The sequence below is a fragment of the Montipora foliosa genome, chromosome 6 (genome assembly GCF_036669935.1).
Source record: "Montipora foliosa isolate CH-2021 chromosome 6, ASM3666993v2, whole genome shotgun sequence".
Classification (NCBI taxonomy): Eukaryota; Metazoa; Cnidaria; class Anthozoa; order Scleractinia; family Acroporidae; genus Montipora; species Montipora foliosa.
The window spans coordinates 16805775-16818274 of record NC_090874.1 but is presented as its reverse complement, the minus strand read 5'-3'; the positions used below and the strand labels follow the sequence as shown (position 1 = coordinate 16818274).

Sequence of the window (12500 nt, the reverse complement as noted above, 5' to 3'; positions counted from 1 at the left end):
ACGTGCTGACCCTCGGTTTTGCTCATATTTTCCGCACCGGTACAACTGGCAAAAAAGCGCGAGTCAACAACTTAACAAACAGCATTGGCGCAAAGCGACTGCGACGAAGGTATGTCCGCCAGCGCATCCTGGCATCTTCTTCCCGTTTTAAAATGGTTTTCTGTTGATTTATCTGCTTTAGCCGTATCAAAGAAACCAAGTATCACCAGTAGCTTAACTCTATCAATTCTGACTTTAGTGAACAAACATATAGTCCACCATCCAGTCTTACAGTCTTTAGCATCGCAGATACGAATGTGCGCACCTCAAAAAGCCAAATGATTAACAAATGCTATCAAAATTAACCGTTTCTGGGTTCTGAATCCGGGTCAAAAAGTTTTAGCCCGCATACTTGTTTTGGACGCCATCCAAGCAGAGCCCTCAGTTCAGTACAAAGACAACTATGCATGTTTTAATCTCTGTGTTATCGGTTATAATTGTACTGAAGCATTATGCAAGCCTATAAATAATCTACGAGAGCAGCGGCTCTTGTGAATCGTTAAACGATGAGTTAAGAATAGAGAATACTCGTTCAGCGGCTGCAGACGAGGGCTGCACCAGCAGAACCTTCATAACTGCAGAAGACCAATGGGGTAGGTTATCAGATTGTTGGTCGCTGGAAGTGCTGGAAAAGTAGATGTACTCGAGAAAGACGCCATCTTTGATCTTTGGCCGAACGGTTTCAACTTCATTCAACATTCGCGATAACGAAAGAAATTATGTTGAATGGTTGTTGAAGCAAAGTTTAAAGGTCCGGGAAAACGACTTTAACATCCGTTCGATTGTTCAACGCTGCTGACTACTGGGGTGGGTTGGCAAACGGTTTCAAAACATCATCAACTTTATTCAACATTCGAGATAACAAAAGAAATGTTGAATGGCTGTTGAAGCAAAGTTTAAACGCTTGTAAACTCAGTCATTCAACATTGATTCAACATGTTTCAACACAAAACGGTTCAACAAAATCGAACGGATGTTAAAGCAAATGTTGAAACCGTTTTCCCGTGCCTGTAACTTTATTTTTGACTCAAATTAATTGCAAATCGTTTCAGTAGTTTGGTTACTTTGTTTTTCATTTCTTTCGCTTTGTTTCTTTGCTCTCAATCAAATGTTTGGGTTTTCTGTGTCGTATTTAAACAGAACACTAAAAGCTAAATTAGTATTCTGTATCATTTACACAGAATATTAATAGCTCTATCAGTATTCTGTAGTAATTCATTATCAATTCATAAACCCCAGTTTTTCCCCCCTCCCCTTCCCCCCCCCCCCCCCCCCCCCGCACTTTCAGACAGTTGAAATTTGTATCGGGTCAGTTACAGTAATATCCACGTAAACTAAATTCCACTTTTGAATTGGTTTACACCCTCCTGAATTTCTTGAGGAATTTTGTAATTATATTTACCTAAAAGAGCACGTGCTGTAATAGTCAGTTAATAGTTAAAAATGATTGATTGCATCTCCTTTTGCAGTGCGCTGACTCATCCAAGGAAATATCACTTTTTCTAGCCCGGCATGGAATTATATTTCACATAAATGATTTTAAAATGAAGATTCAGCAGTGGGAAATCTTGACATCATTTTTTCAAGTAGCTGGGGAAAGCAAAACAACTTGTCATTGGGACGAAAACTTCCATGTAGTGGTTATAATCTGCATTTCCATCAACTATTTTTTTCTGAAAATGGTCGAACATCTGTTAATTAAAAATATATGCATTGTTATTAATTATTTAATGCCGTCAGCTCACCCTGGGTGTGTTTTTCCTCTACGAAGCAATTCTGTTGAAAGGTGGCTGATTATAATATGTCGACCGACTCGTGTCCTCCTGTCAGGATCATTTTGATTCTTGGGTTATTTTTAAATGTACGTTACGGAGCAAACGCCGCAAGCCTGATGCGAGATGCTGGAGATGGAGGACAATCGTTTGCCAACTTTGAGATGAACAGTTTTCACTACTTAAACATTACTCCTTTAATCCAAGTTATGGTAGATGCATTTGAAGGCTGTGGACTGAGTTGTTTACGACACGCTTCTTGTTTCTCTTTCAATGTCGTTGCGGTGAGGACATTGCAACGCAAAAGACTTTATGCGAATTACTACCCAGTGATAAATATAACGATTCGCATAACTTTGTGGCCAGCTAGCAGCATCATCATTTCAGCATCACGGTGAGTAACGCAAGAGATCCATTTTTCTTCTTAATTGAAAGGAACAAGCATGAAAACAATTATAGCACAACAAATACTGCACTAGATTGAAATTTAGATAACCAACCGAACCGTTGAAATATAATACAGCGAGAGGCTCACGGACTAGCGCACACGAGACGGCTCTGTAGAAAGTTTATTTTTAAGCACAATTTTAAATGCTTGGAAAGAATAGGATTGATTTTGTTTCCCTTGACTGCAAAATAGATATAAAATCGAGCAAAAATCACGCATAAATTGAGAATGTGAAAGAGATGTTTCCCAAACTACGTCGGCTCATGCATTATTAAACATATATTTGGCATGACAAAAGAAACTGCTAATATGTACGAAAAATCTACGCTAGCTAGCTTCTCAAAATAGGTAAGTTAAGAACGCAAAATTACTGCTGCAAGTTAATTCTGCAGGCAAGAAAGGCATGTAAAATCTGAACTGGGAAAGGTCAAGTCATTATCCTAGGCATCTTCTCTAATTCACAGTGTGAATTTAATAGCGACAGTGGGATAATCATAATGATGTGTTATTTTTTAAAGACTCCTTGCCAGAACGAACCTTGTAAGAATGGAAAAACTTGCTTGGCAAAGTACGAGGATGACAGCTACGAGTGCGCGTGTGTAACAGCGTACGCTGGAAAATCTTTCGAAACAGGTATCTGCAAAAAAAAAAAATATATATATATATATATATATAAATCTGCCATTAACTACGTTTATGACATAGAGGGCAAAATTCATAAATGATGATTGGCTGAGACAGAGTGCATTTTTCATTAATTTTGGTAATTTCCACGTGCAAAATTTCTCTTATTATCATGTAGTAAACCTGGTTTCATTGCTTTGGCGTTGTTGTACTTTTTTTTTCAGCTGATTCGTGCGTTTTCATTTCATTGACGCCTACGTAGGCACGTCCTGGAAAAATCACCAAAAAGTGCTCATATAGTGCTCGCATTTTTGAAAAAGTGCTTGAAATTTAGAAATAGTGCTCGAAAGTTACTTATAATTTTTAATCATTCCTAGCAGATGTTCATAAATATTCTTAGTTTTATCAACGCATTAACCCTCAATTGTCTAAAAGATGCCTCATATGCACATGTAAAAACACCAATGTTTTCGAACAAAAATTCTTTATTAAGATGTATACCCAAGATGGACTCGGTGTAGCTCTTCAACCGTCAAGTTCAGTTTCAGTATAGTTTCTAAAGTACTCCCACTGCGTCACAGAACCGTATGCATTGGACAACCCTAACAACTGTTTTATTACGGCAAGAATTTTAGGCTGTAAAGCTAAGAAATTACATCAAAGCATCCTTAGTTTTGCATTGCGCATCCCTACTGATCACGATTTTTGCGTCATTAGCGCACGCACATGAGCACGTGCGCATACAAAACGTAAGAGATTTCGCTCAAACTAAACCCGATAGCGAAATAAATGCTCCTTTTCTCTCAAACGAGGACGGTGACCCCCGATTTTTTTTTTCAGGTATATGCTAAGAACAGTCTAATAAAGAAAATATTTAAAGAAGAAAAAAAGTTTGATAGTAGAACAAAACTTTTTTGGAAAACTGTTCCGTTCTGGGTATATTTTACCCAAGGCGACGACTTCAAGGTAACCACGGAACTGTCTCAAAACGTGCACTATTCCCACAACCAAGGAATCAAAGACGGCGTAAATGAAGCAATACTGCTTATGTAAATAAAAGAAGCTTTATTTTCAGAATAAAATTTTGTGTCTCTGAAGTAACCAAGACTTAATTCTGTATGAAGGTGATTCGAATTTTTAACGCGAAAACAGTAAGAGCCTGCTGACGCGTAAACAAGCACGGTGACCCCACTTTTTTATTGCATTTTTTTAATGTTCATATCATGAATGTTAATTTTGCCAAGTTTCCAAAAAAGTTTGATAGTAGAACAATTTCAAGTGAATTACCTTAACCACAAACAAAGCTTTCATCAGCAGCTGCACTGAACAGCGATAATTGCTGGTGCATTTCCTATGACGACAGTCAGGCGACAAGATTTAGTTAATTATTCAAGTTTATAGCAGAGCTTCGCGGAGCACCATAGTTAAGAAAATATGGTAACCCATCGATGCGAGAAAATTTGGTTTTGGTCACCGTACGACCGTACGACCGTACGTCCGTCCACCCCTCCATGTATGCCAATGTGACCGGTATCACGTAACCATATCACGGGCTCACGTTTAGAGCTCATCCAGGAGGCAATACCCCAGTTGACACTCTAGCTAGTTTACAGCATACATCTTTGATATTGGACATCAATGTTATGGTCAATTGACACCTGTCAAAACAAGGTATCCACTGACTAGTATCACGTGACCATATCGCGGGCTCAAGCTTAGAGTTCACCGAAGTCAGCTGTTTTTTTTTTTGTAAATTCAGCGCTGACCAGGGACTGGTTGTTTAACTGGATCTCAGGCTCACGCCAGGTCAGACACTCACACCTGAGCATAAACAAAGCTTAATTTTTCGCGCTCTTTCTGTGGCTCGACGCGGCTACACGGCTATGCTACGTCAACAAAAGATCTTGACAGCCGATGCTTTCGTGTTCAGGTACGGTTTGGAAAATATTTTTTTCTTGCATTTTTCGCTGGTTTCAATCCAGATTTGACATAATATAGCTGTGGTCAGGACACACTGGTGGCTACGTATAGTTATTCAAGTCAAGCATTGCAGGGATATAAACTTAAAGCTGAGTGTTTATTTTTTATTTGTTTAGTGCTGCTTTTTGCTCTGAATTGCAATTTTTGGCATGAGTCGTATCTTGAGATTTTTAATTTTGAATCTACTAAGGTTGCAAGTTGCCTGGACGGTCTATTACAAAAGAACAGAAACGACAGAAGAGAGAAAGAGAACGACAACGACAAAACGGTACACCAGTGATAGCTCAAACTTGGTGGAAGAAGTTACTACACAAATTATATTCTTGGACACTAAACCGTTTGTTATTTCTTCTATGGTTTAGTCGTTTTTCCCTTTGTTCAGGAATGAAACTTGAATTTTTATTCTCAACTGGAATTAAATAAGAATCATCTGTACTCTCTTTGGACAGAAATAATTGATCTGTTTGCTGGTTCGTTTGGCTTTAAAATGCGAGGGAACAACAGGTTTTTTCACTCCGTTTGCCCAACTGTTTTTCGATGTGCCTTGACAGTGACAAGCAAATTTTGCCCTTATGTTAGCTTGTGTTTTCAGAAGTTTGTTTAGAGCACGTACAGGTAATTTTTTGGAGATCTAGTTTGAAGTTTGTCCTTTCTAGCCGATTCTGGTTCTAAGCCAAGCTGGCGTGTTTGAATAAAATACATCAAAATGTAAATGATCTCGTTTTCAGAGATAAAGTTGAATAAAGTACATCAATAAAACTCCGTGTTTGACCTTGAACCGACAAAGACGATCTGTCACATCACGAGCTATATTACGTCCGTGATTTCTAATTTTAGCGTGATTCCTATTCGCTGGCTTTTGACAGTCGACTCTGAAATGGCTTCTTTCCTTTTCCGTTCGCTTGCTGAGGATCTTCTTGTTTTCTTTTAAAACTCTTGCGATTCAAGAAAAATTAATTGCCTAACAGTAAATTTCGGTGAAAAAACCGATATCGCATTCATCCCTTTGTGATTCACGCGATCAGTCGGTTTTTTTGGGTGAAAGTAACCGTGGAATTGACTAGTTAGGCAGCGAAAAGAAATGACATAATTAAGCAATATCCGGGAAAACCAAAACGCGGACAATTCCGAAGCGTTTTATTTTCACCAATCCTAGAGCCAGTAAGAATAAACAACCCGGGAGCTTTGCTTTTAGGCTTGGCTAAATCTATATATTAAATTTTTGCGAAAATCATGAAATATTTATGTACAACTAGAGCTAGTAGTGTTAATACTACACAGTAGGTGAAAGTCATTTTGAACTCACGGTTCGGATCAATACTACCCTGCGAGCACAGTCTCCTTCGATCTTCCTAGATAAGTCGGGAAGATTTGCCGTTCACCCAAAGAAATGGATGAGTCAGTCCAGTTTCGACTTGCCAAACCTGTCTTTTTTTTTGCGCATGATCAATCGCCGCGCATCATCAGTAGTTTTTGAAATTTACAACCGCGTGGCAATTTTCAACTGTCTAAATTCCAATTAGTATTTCCTCCGTATGTCGATTACAGAAACTAGTCTGCCAGAAAACCTATACATTTTTCAGTAAAAGATGAAATGGCAATGAACTATCTTGACGGTATCCAATGAAATGATTCCTTGGTACGGTTGTCGTGTGTTTGCTAGAGTTGTTCGACCTACTGGTGTCGAAGGCGATCAAATTCGCTGAATTACCCAGAACGAGTTGCAATGCCTCATCATGTGTTTCCCGCCTGCGCCATGACTTTGTTATTATTATTATTTATTTTTTTTTTTTGTAACTGATGATGTGGCCCTGATCAGCACATCTAGTCTGGTGGAGTCCGAAGATTTACTACATTTTACAATTCACCTTTTGAGCATCAGCTTTCACAAGTAGTGTCACGTGACTTTTAATGTAAACAAAGCTCGAAACGGAGTGGTGAAATGTACATAAAAGTCATAAAATTTCGGTCTCTTTTTTGCGTGGGACTTTCAAATGATGCAACGGAGACACTATTAGGATTTGGCGCGGGACTTAATAGTTTTTACAGTCCTATTTCGACAGGATTTAAGCTTACGGGGGGACGTGAGTTTAATAGGGTTTGCTCACATTTGATTTCTGATACTAGGCGAATTGTCGAGCTTTGTTTACATCGATGACACTACACGTGAAAGCTGACGCTCAAAAGGTGAATTGGCGGAGTTCACTTTGGAAGTATTTAAAATCTTTGTTGATCCTTTGAAATCTTTAAGGAATAACAACTGAAATAGCAGCTGACAAAGAATATTTGTGTCATTTCGACATGGCTTGAGCGAGTTTACCTTGTACTATCCAAAAAATTTTCTGCACTTTACTTGATGCTAAGGTATCGCAATTCTTTGGTTAAATTTCAATACGAATACAGGTTTCACGTGTTGTTATCGCCAAACAACTGCCGCGTTTCTGTTTTTTTCCTTAAACATTTCAAAGAATGGACAAAGATTTTAAATACTTCCAGAGTGAACTCCGCCAATTGCACAATTCGGTTAATCTTCGGACTTCATAATGTGGGGTTGAAGAGCAAATGCTCATCTCCTCGTCGTGTTTAGCCCGCGTTTTAGCGCCTTGAAGAGTCAAACGCTCATAAAATTCAGTCTCCAGGCTTGCCTTACCACTCATTTGAAACATTCGACGTCCAAATTGAAGCCACTTACAATCGTCTTACACTTGTAATCGTCCGCCCGGAGCCCATTACCCGGAGCTTCCATCTTCCGTACTGACCCTCTGAGTCAACCATGTCTCGTATCTTTTTATTTTTAGAAGCACCTCCCACGGCGGTTTTCGCGGGTCTTTTTATAATAGCCAATGTCATAAGAGAGCTGGTATCCTGTATTGTTATAAGTCACATGCAGGCCACAAGAAAGTATTTCAATTATATAAGACAGACGACAAATCGGCAAATCGAAGACTGCACTGAACTAGACGCTCCCTGAAGCATACACTGGGTTGCCTGTGGAACGTGTTACACAAAAACAGAAGGAACTGAACTAGGTGGTATTGAACTGCAGCGTTCCAGTTATTTTTCTCAAGTGGGGGGTCATTAAGACCATTTGAGGGGCCACCCAGACGTTGTGCCAGCAGAGGCCATTTGGCTCACTCGTTCACACGTTTAATTATTTTGTAATGTCCTTTCCCATTGTGAGGTCTTTTAGTTTTTTTAAGCTTTGGTAATACATTCAGTTTAAAGATAACAAAACACGCTCTTGGGTAAAATACGCTCGTTTCTTCTTTTAATAAATAGTCTGCTAAAAAGTAACTGCAAATTGCTCTGACGGACGTTTTCCTGCATGTCATGCATGTCTTGCAGTTGCACTAAGCAAACGTTTATTGCACACACTAAGGAAGGACTGAAGATGTTGTTTCGGCTTCATAATTCCTCTTCTTTTCAGTCTAATCTGATGCCAGGTCAAAACATTGTTTGGCTTTACGTTTGCACCAAAAAGTACCGTAAAAGCCAGGAGTTAACAGTGAAAGACAAGCCAAAGGACAGATGAAGAAAATATAATAACATAGTTTTTATATATAACTCTGAATCGAATTGTCATCGAAAGATTAATGACAATCGATCGTAAAAACACGAAAAGTTCTGCGGTCTCTGACTTTTATGAATAAACGGAAAGGTCATGATGTTTTGTCAAAAGGAAGAAATTGATCACGTGCTAGGCAACCACAAAGGTGCACATGATAACCTTCAGTCAACTGAATGAACTACGGGAAAGAATGTTAATCGTTCGTCGTTTTCAGAGTAAAACAACGTACTTTTTAGCCAAGAAATTTGCTTTGTTGTAATATTTAACTGAATTAGAAGCCTTCTTTGTCTGGTTCCTGAGAAACGTATCTATTTTGACTTCAGGGGGAACTATTTATAGAATCATGAGGTTAAGCGGACAATCAAAACAGAATTTGTAATTGAAAATCTAAACATCATGAGATACAAAAACAGACTTGCAAATTATCGCAAATCACAATGCTGACAAGCACAAAAGCAAAAGAGGTAAAGGTAGGTAAAGTCTGCTACGAGCCTAGAAGGCCTATTAGGCTGGCGCTTATCTCCGGCCGGTTACTGTAGCGTGAAGCAACTCAAGAGGATTTCTTTCAAAACCCGGGATAAAACCTCACCCAGGCTAACCGGGCTGAAATTCGCCATGTAATCAGGGCCTAAACGTCGTTTCACGTCCATCTATCATAACCTGTGCTATGATCTCTACCCCCCTCCTTTCCTTTCCATTTGGCAACAGAAATACAAACAAAATACAACTCAAAACATTAACATACAACCAAAAATAAATGGTAGTAGGAAACTGATCACCTACTGACATGTAAATCGAATCATGTACGTTTTTCAACAAATTCGGACAAAATAATCGAGCTATCATTTAGCTTGCTTGAATAGATATAAACATGACTTGACTGTATAAAAGTGTATCACAGGCCCGTGCGAGATAAGGCTTTGCTTGAACCAAATAAAAATAAATTAAATTAAATTAAATTAAACGTAAACATTTTAGTTTTGACCAGGCCTAGGGGAAGAACAATTTTTCATTAGTACGAAACAATCACTTGATTGGATTTACAATGTGACGAATTTTGCGATGACTATACTTTGAGCTAGAGAGCAGCAACGTAGTTTTACCTTCAGTGTAAGGTTTTACAACGAAGCTCCGTCAAAGGCAATAAGTTGGAATTTGACCACGACGTTTCTTCATTTTTAACTTGACATTGAAATTATTGCCTAGCATTATATATTTGCTTTTATATTGAAGGTTTCTTATTCTGGGTTCCAGTCCGGGCCTGCTTTTATATACTGTCCGGTCCTGCTGCATACTTTCTAAGCTAGCATTTCAATACACCGCGGGAGAAATGTGCTTAATTTAACTCCCACACGAATCAAGTCACCGAGCCAAAGACTGATGAGATCGAGGCTAGAGCCACCTCAAGCATCGTGAATTCGAATGCTAAGCCTGCTGATGCAAATTAAAACAAAACAAGACCAAAAGGGTTGGAGGATTTAATTGGGCACTGCTGTCATGGAAGGCTGAGTTTGCTAAGTCATTTATTTTGCGTCATTTAAATAAACCAACACCTTCGACCTCCGTGAACAATGCGCTGAAATGGATGTAGCTATTGCTAGGATACTTGTTGGAGACACTATAGTAAGCAAATTAACTCAAAACAAATCGATATTGGTTTCTTAGGAAGGTGGAAAACCCCGACCCGGTGAAAAACGTCTTGGAGCTGAGTAGAGAGCCGAGAAACGACGTGGCAGAGAAGAGTGCGAGTGCTCTCATCACTGCGCTAATATGAGACATTTCCGCGGCCACAAAATCGAAGTTCTATACGTTATCGAGCGAATTCTGCACACGCACACGCACACTTCATGACAATATCCCTGAAAGTAGAAACTGCTTACGTGGCTTCCCAAGAATATGTTAAACGCAAACAAAGTCAACACAAAAAATACACACCTCCGTTTCTTTGTTGATCATTTAATGCGTGTGACTTCTTGAACAATACACGTACACTTACGGCAGCTAAAAAGCAACTGGCAATGTCCGTAAAATAGAGCCAATAAAAAGGTCTCAGCATCCTTCTAATCGTAAAAATGCCTTGATATCAAAAAAAGGTCTTTGTCAAGAAGTCAAGAAAAGACATATTTGCGTCCATACGACGAAAAACCTTAAGCAATAGTCCCGTTTCGCTAAAAGAAAGAACTTAATACTAGTTCTAAGGTTTGTATTTATTCAAATTCCAAAAGTGATGTGGTAGCTCTAAACATTGAAGAAAACGATTTCTCCCCAAGTCAATCACAATAATTTAGCCTTTAATGACTACCATGAAAAAATAGGCCTTTTCGACCTTCCCGATTTTTCTTGGAAGATCGAAGGAGACCGCTCCCAGAGTAAGATATTATGGAGCACATAAAAAGTTCAAACTTCGGATACTTGTGGTTGCCCCTTGCCAAGACCTTTTATAAGCGGGTACTCAAAGAGCACTAGACAACGAAATCGCATTGGTGATAACTGGTTTTCATTATCTTGATGGCTATTGGGATGGTATTTTACCCTCCAGCCACGTCTGTGAGGTGTCTCTAGAAATAGCTGATCGTTATAAAAGGGTTGGTCAAGTGTTCCCATCATCATTATTTACACCTTTCCTCCTTTCTTCGAATTATCGATCACCAGGGCACCAAACCGATATCGCCGAAGGAAGATATTTCATTGAAAACGTCGAGACTGAGCGTTACCTGTTTCAGACTGGAAACAATATTACAGGCAACCGAGGTAATGAAGGGGGCTGGACGAAATCTCCACCAGTGGTTGGATCAGATGACAACTATAACAATCTAGCCTACTGGAATATAATTCCTCAAGGCGATGGCAAGTACTTCATCGAAAACCAGGAGACCCAGAGGTATTTGTTCCAGACTGGAGGCCAGGTCAAAGGCAACCCTGGAGATGAAGGGGGCTGGACGGGAGCTCCATCTGTAGTTGGATCAGATGCCAACTACTACAATCGAGCCTACTGGTATATAATTCCTCAAGGCGATGGTACGTACTTCATCCAAAACCTGGAGAACAAGAGGTATTTGTTCCAGACTGGAGACGAGGTCAAAGGCAACCGTGGAGATGAAGGGGGCTGGACGGGAGCTCCATCTGTGGTTGGATCAGATGCCAACTACTGCAATCTAGCCTACTGGAAATTACTGAAGCAGTAAAAGGAATCAAAGTACTGGAGGTGTTCAACTTTCCAGTTTTCTCAAGTTTGCTTTTTTTTTTTTTTTGCTTGCCTAGTAGTAGTTTGTCACATTTCTAACGGTAATAGTTTCATGAATTTTGTTACGTTTCGAGTATTGCTGGCTAAAGAGTCGAGGAGCAATTAATTTAAAGCTGACTTGGTTTCTGGGAACATAAATAAACAGGAGTGATTTCGGAAGAACATTTTGCGGCTTAATTGAAACTATAAGAATTATAAACGACTGTATAGGACGATCAAGTCAAAAGTTAAAAATATAAATGGGAAATATATAGTAGATAAGAAAGTAGAGAAATATTCCGAGAGAAAAATTCTAGTCAATTGAACAATTTAAGATGAGTAGGATATGATTCCCAAAGCGGAGAAAAGAGAAAAAAAGGAAAAGTAATAAATTCATCAATAATGACAATATTCCGAAAGAGATAGGGCGGTTGTCAATTGACTGTCAAAAGTAATAGTGCGATTGCTTTGCATTTGGATCTCACTGTGATTGGATCAAAATCATCTTGCGCGAATCTTTCAACCAATCAGATACTAAACTAAAACCGATTGCGACTTCGTCACTCTCGTTTAATCTCGCTTGACACCGGCTGCCTTGACTTACTTTGTGTTCTGATTGGCTTCTTGACTGGCTGGCCGCTGGATGAAAGCATTTTCGTAGATTTATGGGCCACCAAACTTACTAGTATATTGCTTGAGATTTTTGAAAAGATGACCAATCGATTGCTTTCTATCCAATCCATGTTTCGCACTGACGTGTTGACAATAGCGACCTTTACGACTACGAATTTTTCGTTCCGAGCACGCGCATTTAGTTTGGAGGTTGTAATGTTTTGAAATGCGCAT

General features: G+C 39.2%; 2 protein-coding genes across 2 annotated transcripts in view; one reads left to right on the top strand and one right to left on the bottom strand.

The window, feature by feature from the left end:
- LOC138005095 (putative nuclease HARBI1) overlaps positions 1 to 738 on the bottom strand; it is a 2004-nt gene extending 1266 nt beyond the window's left edge. Inside the window, exon 1 of the mRNA XM_068851381.1 lies at positions 568 to 738. Within this exon, the coding sequence (XP_068707482.1) occupies positions 568 to 738 (171 nt within the window). The remainder of the gene's footprint in view (positions 1 to 567) is intronic.
- A 1102-nt stretch (positions 739 to 1840) lies between these two features.
- LOC138005094 (uncharacterized) lies at positions 1841 to 11616 on the top strand. Its single transcript, XM_068851380.1, has 3 exons — positions 1841 to 2095; positions 2778 to 2892; positions 11084 to 11616. Exons 1-3 carry the CDS (start codon positions 1841 to 1843, stop codon positions 11614 to 11616), a joined length of 903 nt encoding a protein of 300 aa, XP_068707481.1.
- Positions 11617 to 12500: the final 884 nt, after the last annotated feature.